The 19,088-nt window shown below is 39.9% G+C and overlaps 1 protein-coding gene across 1 annotated transcript; it reads right to left on the bottom strand.

Moving 5' to 3' along the window:
* Positions 1–15,512: 15,512 nt before the first annotated feature.
* On the bottom strand, positions 15,513–16,473 carry LOC116568799 (poly(rC)-binding protein 1-like). The gene has a single exon (XM_032304433.1). It carries the CDS (start codon positions 16,471–16,473, stop codon positions 15,949–15,951), a length of 525 nt encoding a protein of 174 aa, XP_032160324.1. The 3' UTR covers positions 15,513–15,948.
* Positions 16,474–19,088: the final 2,615 nt, after the last annotated feature.

Raw genomic sequence — 19,088 nt, 5'->3', positions numbered from 1 at the left:
ATTGCTATATATGACAAATCCTATCCTCGACCAGGTTCCCATTGTTCCAAACAAGGGAAGGCTCTCTTACTGCACATCCTAGAATGTTCCTTCTGCTGCCTTCCTTTTATAATCATTGTTTTCCTCATCATTTCTGTTTTTCCCATTAAATGCTGTTCTCTTGTTGAGGAAATGAAATAGGGCTATTTCAGTAGACACACTCCACAGCCTCTAATACTCATATTCATTTGGTCTCTATGTTTCAAGACTTGGAAGCAGAGGTTGTGGAGGATAAGCTCAGGAGAATGGCAAAGTGCTCATTTACTATGAATGAAGCATTTGGGGGTCCAAGGGGAAAACCTATCTTGTACACATATATCTGCTACAGAGCCAAGACCCTCTTCTTGTCATCTAGCATGCAGACCAGCTGTGACTCCTGAGGCCAAGGGCTCTCCAGAGAACCCCACTGGGCCAGCTGTGGTGCCCTGGCTTCACAATGAAGCCATGTATTTCCTTTGGTGTTATTTTTCAGTGTCTTCCTTCTCTCTTTGTCTCTCCCTAAAATCTAGTTCAAAGAGGTCTTGAAGATTAAGAGTAGCTATGAGGACGGTCCCTTAATTTTCTCTTCCTTGCTTACAAATGAGGAGCTTCGTAGCACATAGCATCTAGAGCACATCATTCAACACTGAAATTATTGTGCCAAACAGGAGTATCCTGCTGCTATTTCATTGCTTGTGAGCAAAGAGGGAAACAGTTCCACATGAAACTATACTTGAGGGAAGACCATCTCATTCATCTAACTCATTCCTCTCTCCAAAGGGGAGAACTGATCTGATCTCAAGTTCAAAGACCTGTCACTGAGCCTTGTTTTCTAGCAGTAGAAGGAACACCGCAGTTTTCAAGCATAGATGGGTGTGGGCTCTCTTTCTCTGATAAAAAGGCTCTGTGGCATTTCTTTGAGGGGTGGCCCCTGTTGCACCCAGGAAAGACCCAGGGCCAGAGGTAAAAGTGGGCTGTACCCAGAGGATGCTTCAGGTTTCCACTTGGGGATACCTCATTTGAAGTGTGATAGAGACCATAAGGAAGCATTCACAGACTTGCCCTCCATAGGACTGGCCTCTTTGTCATATCTCAAGTCAATGGCAAGAGAGAATTATATAAGGCTGGTGCAGTGGACAGGATTCTATCAGAGAAACAGGAACCTTGCTAGGCAAAGCCATCACATAATTATTACTCGCTCTGGACCACTTTAAGAACAAACAGAGGCATTAATTTTAGTGAGTATCGAGGATATAAATGGGACTGTCCACGTAAACCAGATGTCACAGCGCCTCACTCCAGAAATTTCAAGTAAGGAGAGCTTTCATAGAGAGAACTAAGGTTTCACTTCCACCAGAGGGGCTGGGAGAGCAAAGATTAGGTTCAGGGCTGCTGGGCCTGGCCCAGAAGCTGTAGCAAATCTCAGCAATTACTGGGCAAGTGACCACCAGTGAGTTCAGCTGTCGAAGTGTGTGGTTGCCAAGAACTTGCCTCTGCTTATCCAACTACCTGCAGCTACCACTGTTCTTCCAGAATAGCAGCCCATCCTTCTCATTTGTCTCCTAGATCTTATGCAAGAGCCAATAGCTGGAAGACTAAGCCTGACTTTGCAAAGAGATTGTGGAAAAGCCTGGCAGGGGCACCAGACCAATATTACCTGAGCCATGCTGACAGAGAAATGTTAAATTGCTAAATGGGTTTATACGAAGAAGGGCAAAAGAGTTCATCTAGATGGGCAGAGAGGGAAAGGAGGAAAAGGAGGGAGGACTTGGGCCATTGCAGTCAGGCTTCATAGTTCTAAAGGGTTAGAAATAAATGAGAAGAGGGAGAAGCAAGAATAGGGCAGCTTACCCACTATAAAGAACTGGAGTGAGATAGAGAGGTGAGGAATCTTAGGACACTGCATGAGTTGAGGTAATTCAACCTTTTCCTATGTCTTTTAGAACCTTCAGCAGAAGCTTACATTATTTTTCAAGGGTTTTTTGAATCAGGGTGTTTTGACTGTGATGCAATCAATACCCAGACATTTCCCCCAAGTTGCATAGTTTTATGCCCAGGAGGGTGACAAGATATGTGGTTCAGGTCAGTTTTGTGAAGTTATACACTCTGGCTTGGGGCCAAAGTCCCAGCTAAAAAACAAATTTTCTTCTTGTTCCACTTGTTAGTCATTTTCCTGCACCTATATTTTTCCCTTAGGGACACAGGGATAGACAGCTCTGGTATGGGACAGGATTGAAGTAATACTAGGTACAGGGCTGTTACATATTTATTACATAAAGACATGCACCAAACATGACCTTGAATTCTATCAAAGCAATCACACCATTTAGAAAGGAAGACCCCCCGTGAGACTGGAAAAGATTTCAATAAACAAATGAAAATCTGAGGACCACAAAAGGCATAGGAGAGGAAAAGATAGTGGTGTTTATTCCTACTACTTAAACTACTCTCATTAACCATGTACTTAAATAACTGGTTTAACCTTTGTCTTACTTGTGAAGGTATAATCTCCATGAGCAGTGACCATGTATATATTTACTTATGTGTTCTTATGGCCTGATATGGTGCTAAGACTGGCAGATCACATTGCCTTTATATTTGTTAAATAATTATTCAAGATATAGGCTGCTAATTATCAATTCCCCATGTTGCAGTATTTCCCAGATGTTTTCCTTATTTTTTGCTTGTGTGTATGGTCAATTTCTAAGCCCCATTTAGAGCCTGAGGTAACTTGTCCTGTTTTTTAGTACTATGCCTTTGGGCTTTCCAAACATCTCCCTCGCTCCCCGCCCCGGGCCCCCCCAAAAAAATTATTTAAGGGAAAGAGCTCCTGTGGAATGGGTATGACTCCTATTAATTTTCTGACCTTCAGAAATGTGAATATATCACCTAAACTTTGCTGGCAGCTTTGGGCACACTTTCCAGGAAGGGGGGGATATTCCAGGGAGAAAGATTATGTCACGTCCAAAGGAAAACTACATTGGTAAGTGCTTCCCTAACAGATGGACAGAGAGAACTCTCTAGAACACAATTCCCTGCTCAGAAAGGATGTCAGTGACCAAAACAATCAGAACATTGGATTATAAAGTTTTTTGAATGTCTCTATGTCTACTTACATTTCTCTTCCCTCCATAAAGCCATTTATATGAGAAAGGACACATGAACTCTCATTTGGGAGCGGAAACGAAAAGAAGTGCCAGAGAATGTGCTGTCTCCATCCTGGGGCAGGATTGGGAGAAGGGGACAATAACTGACACAGAATGGAGAAAGAGTGGCTACCATCAAAGTCGAGAGATGTGGGTGAGAACATGGGTTCTGCTTTGAAGAAGGAAGAGCCAGTGGGTGACCTGAGTCTGCCACAGAAAGACCTCTATCCAATTCCCCTGTGAATCTATTTTGTCCCAGCTGAGAGTGGAAGCAGTACTAGCAAAATCAAAGCTTTATTGAACATGTAAATATTGGCTCCTTGATTTTAAGTTTCTCCGATACAAGTTGATCTTTGATTTTTTGACTAGTTTTTTTGTTTGTTTGTTTGTTTTTACAAGACAGTTCCAAAACCTAAAGATTGCACGTGTAGAATGACATGTTCTTCCCAGCTCCTTATAAGTCCTTTGTCATGACTGTATTTTTATACTCAATAAAAAAATATATCACATTAAAACTAAACATAGAACATAATACTACATGATACAAAAGTCAATCTAAGAGAAACCCAATTACTCCAACAGCACGTTATGTATAACCAGAGAGCAATGTCAGGGTCCTCATTAACTTACAAAATTAGAAACCTGCTACTGGTCTCAAATGCTTTTGTCATTTTTCAGTTGGAAATAATTTTTTTGAACTGCTTCTCGAAGTAATACCAAGTAGATATTCTCAAAAGTGCCCCTGACACAACTCAAATACATTCTGGATAAATAACCATGAGCATATTTTTAAATTAATTGTGGAGCTAGCAGGAAGATAAAGGAACTCCCCAAAGATTTCCCTCAATCCCCAATCCCCAAAGAAAAAAAGTAGTGAATCAAAACACAAAGGAGTGAGCAATAAATGAATATAAAACCAAAAGCAGCCCTGGGCCAAATACTGATACGAACAACATAGAATTTAGGGGATTAACATTTGCATGCCACAAACAGGAGATTAAGCTATAGGCCTATACAGGGTCAGGGAGCTAAATCCAAGACCTCAGCCCTCAGCATTAAGCTAGAACAATCAAAAGAGATGAAAAAGAATGCAGTGCCAGTTAAAGGACTGTGTGACAGTTATTACTGGTACTCACAAATACTTCTAGCTCTCCTCCCTGTGTTGGACCAAGTTTCCCTTGGTCTCTTGTTGGTGGTTGAAAACAGCTTAGGCCAATAGTCTAGGAGTGAAAGTGACACATGTCATTTTCACGTAAAACTCTCGGTGCTTAATTCCACAAACTCTCTTCCTCTGCTGTGGTAAATTCTAAAGCATTAATTCTAATGCATCATATTAAGTTGGAAATACTACAGAATTGAAGTAGTATGTGATCTAAGCCATTGTATGGAAGACAATTCCCCCTGAAGAGCTTCTTGAATCCATATCAGACTTTACATTAAAAAAAACAAAAAACAAAAACAAAAAAACACTTTTATAGTTTAAGTCACTGAGAGTGTGGTGTAAGTCACTGGTAGCTGTTTGTTGGAGTTGTTTGGTACCCAGTATTAATTACCCTATTCTGACTGACAAAGTTGCCTACAAAGAAACATGTCTTTTTCCTTCTGCTGCAAATGAGATAAAATAATAATGATTCTCACTATAAATTTACAATCATAAGTCTGCTCTCCTACAGATCTAGACTTCAAATACAACACAACCTGCATTCTGGGAAATCTAAGCTCACAAACTGTAATTAAAATGTTAACAGGTTGTTCGTGTAAAACTCACCTGTTTTCTGAAGAAAATTATCCCCCGTGTTTCCACAGCTCATGTTCAACCAGATAGGAATATTCAGTAATAAATTTCCATACATTCAAGGAAAAGTAAGCAAAGAAAGGACAAAAATCAGAGCCCCTCAAGGACTACTAATCTTAAAATTATAAAATTCAGAATGCAAAATCAAAATTTATGAAATATTTCAAAATGAATACAGACTATAAAGCTAGTAAGGAATACAAAACTAAGAAAATGATCAGGCAGACTTCTTTAAATCTTTTGGAACTAGATATAATTATTTTATTGAAAGAAAAAACACTCAGTGGATTAAAAACTGAAACAATAGTAAACTTATCTGAACTGTATAAATTTACTTGGTATGCAACATAAAGAGAAATGGAAATGGAAAACATGAACACAGAAAAAAGAGTAAGACACAGAAGATAGCATGTTTACAAGTTATTCTTTATAGAATCTTAACGAAATAACAAAAGAACCTAGGGAGACTTTCAGAGAAGTGGCAAGACTAGTCAATTCTACAGGAAAACTCCCAGTCAACAAATTCCAGCCATGTGATCAGAGCTTCCAATCAACAACATAGTGTTCCGTACTTAGGATTAACAACTAGCTGTCATGTTCAAGATCACTAGAGCACAGAGGTCTCAAGCAGGAAAGACAGAGTCCTCCAAAAGCAGAAATAAAAACAACTTGGAAAAAACAGATAATGCAAGATAATGAGTGTTTTAAAAACCTAATATTCTCAGAAAGACAAGAAACTATATCGCAACCATGAGACAAGAACTGGATGCTATGAAAAAGAATAGTGACAAAATCGGAAAGAGCTCATGGAGAGCATCAGAAAGAGCTCTTGGAAATTAAAATCATGACAACAGAAATGAAATGCTTGGAAGATAAATGAGGCAACATACCAGAAAATTGAGTGGAAGGACATGAAAAATAACAGAGCAACGATAAAAATAAAACTCAGAGAAGCTAATCCAGAGTGAACAGAGAATTTAAAATTTTCAGAATTAAAATTCTAATTCTAGAGGGGAGGAGTCAAGATGGCGGAGAAGTGGCAGGCTGAGACTGCTTCAGCTAGCCGGAGATCAGCTAGATAGCTTATCTAAAGATTGCAAACACCTGAAAATCCATCGGCAGATCGAAGAGAAGAAGAACAGCAATTCTGGAAACAGAAAAACAACCACTTTCTGAAAGGTAGGACCGGCGGAGAAGTGAATCCAAAGCGATGGGAAGATAGACCCCGGGGGGAGGGGCCGGCTCCCGGCAAGCGGCAGAGCAACAGCGCACAAAATCAGGACTTTTAAAAGTCTGTTCCGCTGAGGGACATCGCTCCAGAGGCTAAACCGGGGCGAAGCCCACGCGGGTTCAGCGTGGCCTCAGGTCCCGCAGGGTCACAGAAGGATCGGGGGTGTCTGAGTGTCGCAGACCTTGCGGGTATTGGAACGGGAAAGCTGGCTACAGAGACAGAGCCGACAGTAAGCTCACAGCTCGGTGTTACCTTGAACTGGTCGCAGGCTCGGAGAGCTCGGAGCGCGGCCGGAGGTCAGGCAGACGGGAGTAACTGGGCGCTGTTCTCTGAGGGCGCACTGAGGAGTGCGGCCCTGGGCTCTCGGCTCCTCCGGGCCGGAGACCAGGAGGCCGCCATTTGTATTCCCGTCCTCCGGAACTCTACGGAAAGCGCTCAGGGAACAAAAGCTCCTGAAAGCAAACCCGAGCGGATTACTCACCCCGGCCCCGGGTAAGGGCGGTGTAATTCTGCCTGGGGCAAAGACACTTGAGAATCACTACAACAGGCCCCTTCCCCCAGAAGATCAACAAGAAATCCAGCCGAGACCAAGTTCACCTACCAAGGAGTGCGGTTTCAATACCAAGGAGAGCAGCAGAATTCCAGAGGAGGAGAAAGCCAAGCACGGAACTCATGGCTTTTTCCCTGTGATTTTTTTTTAGTCTTGCAGTTAATTTAATTTTTTTCTTTTTCATTTTTTGTTTTTTTTTTTCTCGCCTTCGGGTAAAACTTTTTTTTTTTTTTTAACTGTTACCTTTTTCTTTTTTAACGATTTTTTACTAGTTTATCTAATATATATATTTTTTCTTTTTTACATTTTTCTTAGGTGTTTTCCTTTTTTTTTTTTAATTCTTTTCTTTTCTTTTTTCTTTTTTCTTTTTTTTTTTCTTTTTTCTTTTTTTTTCTTTCTTCCTTTTTGAACCTCTTTTTATCCCCTTTCTCCCCCCTCACGATTTTGGATCTCTTCTAATTTGGTTAAAGCATTTTTTCCTGGGGTTGTTGCCACCCTTTTAGTATTTTACTTGCCCCTTCATATACTCTTATCTGGACAAAATGACAAGACGGAAAAATTCAACACAAAAAAAAGAACAAGAGGCAGTACCGAAGGCTAGGGACCTAATCAATACAGACATTGGTAATATGTCAGATCTAGAGTTCAGAATGACAATTCTCAAGGTTCTAGCCGGGCTCGAAAAAGGCATGGAAGATATTAGAGAAACCCTCTCGAGAGATATAAAAGCCCTTTCTGGAGAAATAAAAGAACTAAAATCTAACCAAGTTGAAATCAAAAAAGCTATTAATGAAGTGCAATCAAAAATGGAGGCTCTCACTGCTAGGATAAATGAGGCAGAAGAAAGAATTAGTGATATAGAAGACCAAATGACAGAGAATAAAGAAGCTGAGCAAAAGAGGGACAAACAGCTACTGGACCACGAGGGGAGAATTCGAGAGATAAGTGACACCATAAGACGAAACAACATTAGAATAATTGGGATTCCAGAAGAAGAAGAAAGAGAGAGGGGAGCAGAAGGTATACTGGAGAGAATTATTGGGGAGAATTTCCCCAATATGGCAAAGGGAACGAGCATCAAAATTCAGGAGGTTCAGAGAACGCCCCTCAAAATCAATAGGAATAGGCCCACACCCCGTCACCTAATAGTAAAATTTACAAGTCTCAGTGACAAAGAGAAAATCCTGAAAGCAGCCCGGGAAAAGAAGTCTGTAACATACAATGGTAAAAATATTAGATTGGCAGCTGACTTATCCACAGAGACCTGGCAGGCCAGAAAGAGCTGGCATGATATTTTCAGAGCACTAAACGAGAAAAACATGCAGCCAAGAATACTATATCCAGCTAGGCTATCATTGAAAATAGAAGGAGAGATTAAAAGCTTCCAGGACAAACAAAAACTGAAAGAATTTGCAAATACCAAACCAGCTCTACAGGAAATATTGAAAGGGGTCCTCTAAGCAAAGAGAGAGCCTACAAGTGGTAGATCAGAAAGGAACAGAGACCATATGCAGTAACAGTCAACTTACAGGCAATACAATGGCACTAAATTCATATCTCTCAATAGTTACCCTGAATGTTAATGGGCTAAATGCCCCTGTCAAAAGACACAGGGTATCAGAATGGATAAAAAAACAAAACCCATCTATATGTTGCCTCCAAGAAACTCATTTTAAGCCTGAAGACACCTCCAGATTTAAAGTGAGGGGGTGGAAAAGAATTTACCATGCTAATGGACATCAGAAGAAAGCAGGAGTGGCAATCCTTATATCAGATCAATTAGATTTTAAGCCAAAGACTATAATAAGAGATGAGGAAGGACATTACATCATACTCAAAGGGTCTGTCCAACAAGAAGATTTAACAATTTTAAATATCTATGCCCCCAACGTGGGAGCAGCCAACTATATAAACCAATTAATAACAAAATCAAAGAAACACATCAACAATAATACAATAATAGTAGGGGACTTTAACACTCCCCTCACTGAAATGGACAGATCATCCAAGCAAAAGATCAGCAAGGAAATAAAGGCCTTAAACGACACACTGGACCAGATGGACATCACAGATATATTCAGAATATTTCATCCCAAAGCAACAGAATACACATTCTTCTCTAGTGCACATGGAACATTCTCCAGAATAGATCACATCCTCGGTCCTAAATCAGACTCAACCGGTATCAAAAGATTGGGATCATTCCCTGCATATTTTCAGACCACAATGCTCTAAAGCTAGAACTCAACCACAAAAGGAAGTTTGGAAAGAACCCAAATACATGGAGACTAAACAGCATCCTTCTAAAGAATGAATGGGTCAACCGGGAAATTAAAGAAGAATTGAAAAAAATCATGGAAACAAATGATAATGAAAATACAACGGTTCAAAATCTGTGGGACACAACAAAGGCAGTCCTGAGAGGAAAATATATAGCGGTACAAGCCTTTCTCAAGAAACAAGAAAGGTCTCAGGTACACAACCTAACCCTACACCTAAAGGAGCTGGAGAAAGAACAAGAAAGAAACCCTAAGCCCAGCAGGAGAAGAGAAATCATAAAGATCAGAGCAGAAATCAATGAAATAGAAACCAAAAAAACAATAGAACAAATCAACGAAACTAGGAGCTGGTTCTTTGAAAGAATTAATAAAATTGATAAACCCCTGGCCCGACTTATCAAAAAGAAAAGAGAAAGGACCCAAATAAATAAAATCATGAATGAAAGAGGAGAGATCACAACTAACACCAAAGAAATACAAACTATTATAAGAACATACTATGAGCAACTCTACGCCAATAAATTTGACAATCTGGAAGAAATGGATGCATTCCTAGAAACATATAAACTACCACAACTGAACCAGGAAGAAATAGAAAGCCTGAACAGACCCATAACCAGTAAGGAGATTGAAACAGTCATTAAAAATCTCCAAACAAACAAAAGCCCAGGGCCAGACGGCTTCCCGGGGGAATTCTACCAAACATTTAAAGAAGAACTAATTCCTATTCTCCTGAAACTGTTCCAAAAAATAGAAATGGAAGGAAAACTTCCAAACTCATTTTATGAGGCCAGCATCACCTTGATCCTAAAACCAGACAAGGATCCCACCAAAAAAGAGAGCTATAGACCGATATCCTTGATGAACACAGATGCGAAAATACTCAACAAAATACTAGCCAATAGGATTCAACAGTACATTAAAAAGATTATTCACCACGACCAAGTGGGATTTATTCCAGGGCTGCAAGGTTGGTTCAACATCCGCAAATCAGTCAATGTGATACAACACATCAATAAAAGAAAGAACAAGAACCATATGATACTCTCAATAGATGCTGAAAAAGCATTTGACAAAGTACAGCATCCCTTCCTGATCAAAACTCTTCAAAGTGTAGGGATAGAGGGCACATACCTCAATATCATCAAAGCCATCTATGAAAAACCCACCGCAAATATCATTCTCAATGGAGAAAAACTGAAAGCTTTTCCGCTAAGGTCAGGAACACGGCAGGGATGTCCATTATCACCACTGCTATTCAACATAGTACTAGAGGTCCTAGCCTCAGCAATCAGACAACAAAAGGAAATTAAAGGCATCCAAATCGGCAAAGAAGAAGTCAAATTATCACTCTTCGCAGATGATATGATACTATATGTGGAAAACCCAAAAGACTCCACTCCAAAACTGCTAGAACTTATACAGGAATTCAGTAAAGTGTCAGGATATAAAATCAATGCACAGAAATCAGTTGCATTTCTCTACACCAACAGCAAGACAGAAGAAAGAGAAATTAAGGAGTCAATCCCATTTACAATTGCACCCAAAACCATAAGATACCTAGGAATAAACCTAACCAAAGAGACACAGAATCTATACTCAGAAAACTATAAAGTACTCATGAAAGAAATTGAGGAAGACACAAAGAAATGGAAAAATGTTCCATGCTCCTGGATTGGAAGAATAAATATTGTGAAAATGTCTATGCTACCTAAAGCAATCTACACATTTAATGCAATTCCTATCAAAGTACCATCCATCTTTTTCAAAGAAATGGAACAAATAATGCTAAAATTTATACGGAACCAGAAAAGACCTCGAATAGCCAAAGGGATATTGAAAAAGAAAGCCAACGTTGGTGGCATCACAATTCCAGACTTCCAGCTCTATTACAAAGCTGTCGTCATCAAGACAGCATGGTACTGGCACAAAAACCGACACATAGATCAATGGAACAGAATAGAGAGCCCAGAAATAGACCCTCAACTCTATGGTCAACTAATCTTCGACAAAGCAGGAAAGAATGTCCAATGGCAAAAAGACAGCCTCTTCAATAAATGGTGCTGGGAAAATTGGACAGCCACATGCAGAAAAATGAAATTGGACCATTTCCTTACACCACACACAAAAATAGACTCAAAATGGATGAAGGACCTCAATGTGCGAAAGGAATCCATCAAAATCCTTGAGGAGAACATAGGCAGCAACCTCTTTGACCTCAACCGCAGCAACATCTTCCTAGGAACAACGCAAAAGGCAAGGGAAGCAAGGGCAAAAATGAACTATTGGGATTTCATCAAGATCAAAAGCTTTTGCACAGCAAAGGAAACAGTTAACAAAATCAAAAGACAACTGACAGAATGGGAGAAGATATTTGCAAATGACATATCAGATAAAGGACTAGTGTCCAGAATCTATAAAGAACTTAGCAAACTCAACACCCAAAGAACAAATAATCCAATCAAGAAATGGGCAGAGGACATGAACAGACATTTCTGCAAAGAAGACATCCAGATGGCCAACAGACACATGAAAAAGTGCTCCATATCACTCAGCATCAGGGAAATACAAATCAAAACCACAATGAGATATCACCTCACACCAGTCAGAATGGCTAAAATAAACAAGTCAGGAAATGACAGATGCTGGCGAGGATGCGGAGAAAGGGGAACCCTCCTACACTGTTGGTGGGAATGCAAGCTGGTGCAGCCACTCTGGAAAACAGCATGGAGGTTCCTCAAAATGTTGAAAATAGAACTGCCCTATGACCCAGCAATTGCACTACTGAGTATTTACCCTAAAGATACAAACGTAGTGATCCAAAGGGGCACGTGCATCCGAATGTTTATAGCAGCAATGTCCACAATAGCCAAACTATGGAAAGAACCTAGATGTCCATCAACAGATGAATGGATCAAGAAGATGTGGTATATATACACAATGGAATACTATGCAGCCATCAAAAGAAATGAAATCTTGCCATTTGCGACAACATGGATGGAACTAGAGCGTATCATGCTTAGCGAAATAAGTAAAGCAGAGAAAGACAACTATCATATGATCTCCTTGATATGAGGAAGTGGTGATGCAACATGGGGGCTTAAGTGGGTAGGAGAAGAATAAATGAAACAAGATGGGATTGGGAGGGAGACAAACCATAAGTGACTTTTAATCTCACAAAACAAACTGAGGGTTGCTGGGGGGAGGGGGTTTGGGAGAAGGGGGTGGGATTATGGACATTGGGGAGGGTATGTGCTTTGGTGAGTGCTGTGAAGTGTGTAAACCTGGTGATTCACAGACCTGTACCCCTGGGGATAGAGTATTATGCCTCCATCAGAAAGGATGAATACCCAACTTCTGTAGCAACATGGACGGGACTGGAAGAGATTATGCTGAGTGAAATAAGTCAAGCAGAGAGAGTCAATTATCATATGGTTTCACTTATTTGTGGAGCATAACAAATAGCATGGAGGACATGGGGACTTAGAGTGGAGAAGGGAGTTGGGGGAAATTGGAAGGGGAGGTGAACCATGAGAGACTATGGACTCTGAAAAACAATCTGAGGGTTTTGAAGGGACGGGGGGTGGGAGGTTGGGGTACCAAGTGGTGGGTATTATAGAGGGCACGGATTGCATGGAGCACGGGGTGTGGTGCAAAAATAATGAATACTGTTATGCTGGAAAAAAAAAATAAAAAAAAATAAAATGCGCATCTAAGCACGATAAAAAAAAAAAAATTCTAATTCTACAATTGAAAGTCACCATCCAAAAAAATGAAGATTGACAGCAATACCTCACATTATGAAATTTCTATACATGGAGGATGGAGATCTTAAGAATTTACCTCCTAAAAGAAATATTGAAACCAAAAAAACAGTGAAATAGGTTTTCAATATTCTGAAGAAAAACTGAAACCCAGAATTATGTAAAAATCAAACTATTATTCTACTGTGAGGGTAGGATAAAATATTTTAAACATTCAGTATGTAAAATGTTTACTTCCCATGCACACTTTCTCAGGAAACCAGTAAAGCCTATATCATCCATCAGTTTGCCAGCAGGAACACTGAAAAGTAGTGAAATCATGTCTCAGGCAGGCATGCAGCTAGATGTAGTGAAGCATTCCTATCCTAAAAATGATACAGAACAATTACCAGCCCTTTGCCCTAATGACCATGGGAGGCAGTGTTTACTAGAACTCCAAAAGAATAGCTTTAACTTTGGTAAAGGCTGTGGAGAGGAGCTTATGAACTTCAGTAAAGGAACATAGGCAACCAGTGGAGATTAGGAAGAAAGGAAGCCAGCTTTGACATTATTCCCCTCTGAGCTCCTGCTCATGCTTCCCACTAGCCTATACCATTTAGAAACCAGAGGGCAAGAAGTTGATGCAGTGCATGAAATTAGCCTCCTAGGGCCAAAGTAGAGTAGAAAAGTATGGAGAGTGAATCTCTAGGGGCAAATTCAATCATCTCCCCTTTTATCTAAAAATCAATGAGGATTGTCAAAAGCTAGGCAGAAATTGAATCCATGAAACAGTTTCTAACTTAAGAAAGAAGCAAAAGAAATTCACAAGATGATGGTGAAAGAAGGTCCTAAACTTTCAATGACAGGAGTGGACCCGGAGGGTAATCAGCACATTCTAAAGCAGGTCTGAGGCTTCCAAGAAAGAGGTCTCCAAAAAGTGGGAAATGTGTGTCTAATCTGTTTACAGGTGATTTAGTTAATTGTGAGAGTTGAGTTGTGTGCAAATGATACATTGTATTAAACCAAACAAAAATTTTTTTAAGATAACTGTTGACTTTAGGGAAAATAGACATCTGAAAGATCATGGGAAGAAATCCTAGTGTACTACATAACAAATGCAAAAGGATAGAAAAAAAGTAGTGGGGAGAGGAACAAGATGGCAGGGGAGTATGAGACCTAAATTTTATCTGGTCCCAGGAATTCAGCTAAGTAGTATCAAACCATTCTGAATGCCTACAAACTCAACAGAAGTTTGAAGGGAAGAAGAGCAGCAATTCTATGAACAGAAACACAACCACTTTCTGGAAGGTAGGACGTGTTGAGAAGTGAATCTGAGGCAATATATGGGAAGATAGACTGCGGGGGTGGGGCAGGCTCCCGGCAAGTGAGAGAGCAGCAGAGCACAAAATTGGAACTTCTAAAAGTTTGCTCCAAGAAGGGACGTTGCTCCAGTGGCTAAGGGGAGGGTGGACTCCTCATGGCAACAGTACGGTCTCAGGACCCTTCACGTCACAGAAAGACCAGGGGTGTCTGAAGTGGCAGAGCTCCCAGGTATCAGAGCAGGGAAGCTGGCTGTGGAGACAGAACCAAGGAGTGAACTCTCAGCTTGGGGTTACCTTAAACCGTGATTCAAGACACAGTTGGACCACTATTCTTTGAGCAGGGACCCCACAAGTGGCAGATCCAGGAGATTCACCTTCCTCCTCTGGGAGAAGCAATGTGGCAGGAATCTGCTGGGTTTGGAGACTCCAAACGGGGCCATGCACCAGAAATAGAAATGCATGGAAACAGGCTGGGTGAGCTCAGAGTGCGGCCAAAGACCAGGGAGACGGGAGGGATTGACTGCTTTTCTCTGAGGGCACAATGAGGATTGGGCCCCAAGATTTCAGCTCCTCTGGGCCAGAGATTGGGAGGCCACCATCTTCATTGCCATCCTCCAAAGCTCTATGGAAAGCATTCAAAAGCTCCAGAGACCAAAACCATGCAGATTACTTAGCCTGGCCCCTAGCAAAGGCATTGCAATTCCGCCTCTGGCAAAGGCATTTGAGAATCTCTGCAACAGCCCCTCCCCCAGAAGATCAGCAAGAACATGCAGCCAAGACCAAGTTTACTGATCAATGAGAACTGCAAAACTTCAAAGCTAGGGGAATACAGCACATAGAATTCACAGCTTTTTTCCCCATCATTCTTTAGTCTTTCACAGTTAAATTTTTAAATTTTTCATTATTTTTTACTTGTTCTGTTTTTTTAATTTTTCCTGTTTCCTATTTTAACTATTTTATCTTATCAATACCTATTTAAAAATCTATTCTATCCCTTCATTGTATTTAAACTTACTTTTTGTATACATATAAGTTATTCTTTCTTTAAAATTCTGGGATACAGTTTCCTCTAACAAACCAAAACGTACCATAAATCTAGCTTATGGCTTTATTCTAGTCTCCAGCCTGTTCACCTTCTCTCCTTTTTATTTTCTTTTTCAACCAACTTCTTATCTTCTCAATTCCTTTTTTAAATTTTCATCTTTACAGTCCTTCACCTTTCACCATGTTTTGTTTTTGTTTTTGTTTTTGTTTTGTTTTAATACCCCAAAGCAGGCCCAGCCTGCCGTGTTCTTTTGTTGGGACAGAAAGGGAATGGAATCTTACCAATAGGTGAAAAGGGCTAGAGAACACCAAGGATGGGCCCACCCTTTTTCCTACAAAGGCCTAATACTAAAAGGGAAGGGGAAAAAAACCACCAACAAAGAGTTTAAGATAGTAGTCCCAGCTTTTTCAAATATGAAGCATTTTTTAACCAATCCATTTTTTAATTTTTAAATTCTTGACATTACAGAACTAAACTGAAATTTATTAACATTCCACTCTTACATTTCTTATCGACAAACAGAAATAAAATTCATGAGCCAAAAACCCAAACAAAACTAAAAACAGGGAAAAGCTTATAAAACTAAATATGGATCCCAGCATTAACAGCTGAACAGAGAATGTGATTTTTAAATTCTTAACGGATGATAAAGTTGTGTAGAAACTGAACACTTACAAATTATTTAAAACCTGGAATCACTGACCAGAAATTACACAGTTGGATCATGGGAAAACAGCAGAAAGGGGTTTTAAGTGAACCTACACTGTTCTAGCTGCACCCCATGCCCTTCTCGGAGGAAAGCCTGGCATTGATTAGACACTAGGCCAGACTAATACTGACAGCAGAACCAGTGATAGTAACCTGCCTACCAGAGGAGCCTTCCACGGGATTGGCAATTTTGATCTGGGCCCCGGACATCTGGCGGATCTCATTAATGTTGGCGCCTTGGCGCCCGATTATGCAGCCAATTAAGTTATTTGGAATGGTGAGTTCATAGGTGGTTTGAGTAGATGCATCCAAACTTGCCCAATAGCCTTTCACTTCTGGAGAGCTGGAGTCAATTCCGGCGAATCCGGTCCCGCCGTGCATCATGGCAAAGTGAGACTGTTGTCTTGCCACCTGGTTCAGTTTGGCCAGATCGAACGGAGAAATGGTGTGTTGTCCTTGAATCGAGTAGGCATCTAGAGGTGGTCCCTCCAGGTCATGGGTGGCATGGGGGTAGCCCGCAGCGTCGCTGCACCAATCTTGGCCGTCCGGGCAGATGACTGGAGAGCTGGCCGACGTGGGCTGGTACACGGAATGGTCATGACTCTCCCTTGCCTCTTTATTCACCAGTCTAATCATACTTTTTTTTCCCCCCTTTCTTCTCCCCACACCTTGTTTCAGGTCTCTTCTGATTTGGTTAGTGTATATTTTTCTGGAGTCATTGTTAAACCATTTTAACATCTTGTTCTCTCATTCATCTATTCTTCTCTGGACAAAATGACAAGGCATAAAAACTCACTCTCCAAAAAAGAACAAGAGGAAGTATCAATTGATTGGGACCTAATCAATATGGACACTAGAACTATGTCAGAACTGGAGTTCAGAATGACTATTAGAAAGATGCTAGCTGGGCTTCAAAAAAACCACAGAAGATACTAGAGAACTGCTTTCTGGAGAAATAAAATAACTAAAATCTAACCAACTTGAAATCAAAAAAGCTATTAATGAGATGCAATAAAAAATGGAGGCTCCTTTTGCTAGGATAAATGAGGCAGAGTAGAGAATAAGTGGTATGGAAAACCAAATGATGAAGAATAAAGAAGCTGAGAAAAAGAGAGATAAGCAACTACTGAATCACAGGGGGAGAATTCAGGAGATAAATGATACCATAAGATGAAACAATATAGAATAATTGAAATCCCAGAAAAAGAAAGAGAGGGGCAGAAGGAATACTGGAGCAAATTATAGCAGAGAACTTACCTAATTTTGAGAAGAAAACAGGCATCAAAATCCAAGATGCACAGACAACTCCCCTCAAAATCAATAAAAATAGGTCAACACCCCGTCAACTAATAGTAAAACTTGTAAGTCTCAGAGACAAAGATACAATCCTGAAAGCATCTCCATACAAGAGGTCTGTAACCTACAATGGTAGGAATATTGGATTTGCAGCAGACCTAACTATAGAGACCTGGTAGGCCAGAAAGAACTGGCATGATGCATTCAGAGCACTAAGTGAGAAAAATATGCAACCAAGAATACTAGCTAGGCTGTCATTGAAAATAAAAGGAGAAATAAAAGGCTTTCAGGACAAACAAAAACTAAATGAATTTGCAAACACCAAACCATCCCTACAGGAAATATTGAAAGGGACCCTTTAAGCAAAGAGAGAGACTAAAAGAAACATAGATTGCATAGACTTTTGGGAACAGAGACAATATACAGTAACAGTCGCCTTACAGGCAATACAATGGCACTAAATTCATCTCTTTCAATAGTTACCCTGAACATAAATGGGCTAAATGTCCCAATAAAAAGACACATATCAGAATGGATTAAAAAAAAAAAAAAACCCAAGACCCATTGATACATTGTCTACAAGAAACTCATTTTAGACCCAAGGACACCTCCAGATTTAAAGAAAGGGGTGGAAAATAATTTACCATGCTAATGGACATCAAAAGAAAGGTAGGGTGCCAATCCTTAAATAAGACAAACTAGATTTTAAGCCAAATACTATAATAAGAGATGAGGAAGGACACCATATCATATTTAAAGGGTCTGTCCAACAAGAAGAACTAACAATTTTAAATATCTATACCCCTAACATGGGAGTAGCCAACCATATAAATCAACTAATAACAAAAATCAAAGAAACACATCAATAATAATACAATGATAGTAAGGGACTTTAAGACCCCCCCCCCCATGAAAATGGACAGATCACCTAAGCAAAAGATTAAAAAGGAAATAAAGATTTTAAATGACACACTGGGCCAGATGGGCATCACAGATATATTCAGAACATTCCATCCCAACACAACAGAATACACATTCCTCAGTTCACATGGAACATTCTCCAGAATAGATCATATCCTGGGTCACATATCCAGTCTTGGCCAGTACCAAAAGATTGGGATCATTCCGTGCATATTTTCAGACCACAATGCTTTGAAACTAGAACTCAACCACAAGAGGAACTTTAGAAAGAACTCAAATACATGGAGGCTAATGACCATTATAGAATGAATGAGTCAACCAGAAATTAAAGAATTTTAAAAATTCATGGAAACAAATGAAAATGAAAACACAACTTCTCAAAATCTTTGGGATGCAGCAAAGGTGGTCCTGAGAGGAAAGCATATAACAATACAAGCCTTCCTCAAGAAATAAGAAAGGTCTCAAATACACAACCTAACCCTACACCTAAAGGAGCTGGAGAAAGTACAGCAAATAAAGGTTAACCCCAGTGGGAGAAGAGAAATAATAAAGATCAGAGCAGAAATCAATGAAATAGAAGCCAAAAGAACAGTAGAACAGATAAACAAAACTAGGAACTGGTTCTTTGAAATAATTAATAAGATTGATAAGCCCCTGGCCAGAGTTAGCAAATAGAAAAGAGAAATGACCCAAATTAATAAAATCAGGAATGAAAGAGAAGAGATCACAACCAACACCAAAGAAATACAAATAATTATAGGAACATATTATGAGCAACCATATTCCAGCAAATTTGACAATCTGGAATAAATGGATGCATTCCTAGAGACATATACACTACCAAAACTGAACCAGGAAGAAATGGAAAACCTGAACAGACCCACAACCAGTAAGGAGATTGAAGCAGTAATCAAAAATATACCCCCCCCCCAAAAAAAAAACAAGAGTCCTGGACCAGATGGAATCTCAAAGGAATTCTACCGGACATTTAAAGAAGAATTAATACCTATTCTCCTGAAACTTTTCCAAGAAAT

Source organism: Mustela erminea, chromosome 11 (genome assembly GCF_009829155.1).
Source record: "Mustela erminea isolate mMusErm1 chromosome 11, mMusErm1.Pri, whole genome shotgun sequence".
Lineage (NCBI taxonomy): Eukaryota > Metazoa > Chordata > Mammalia > Carnivora > Mustelidae > Mustela > Mustela erminea.
Note: the sequence above shows the minus strand (reverse complement) of the source record. Positions and strands in the feature narration are given on the sequence as shown.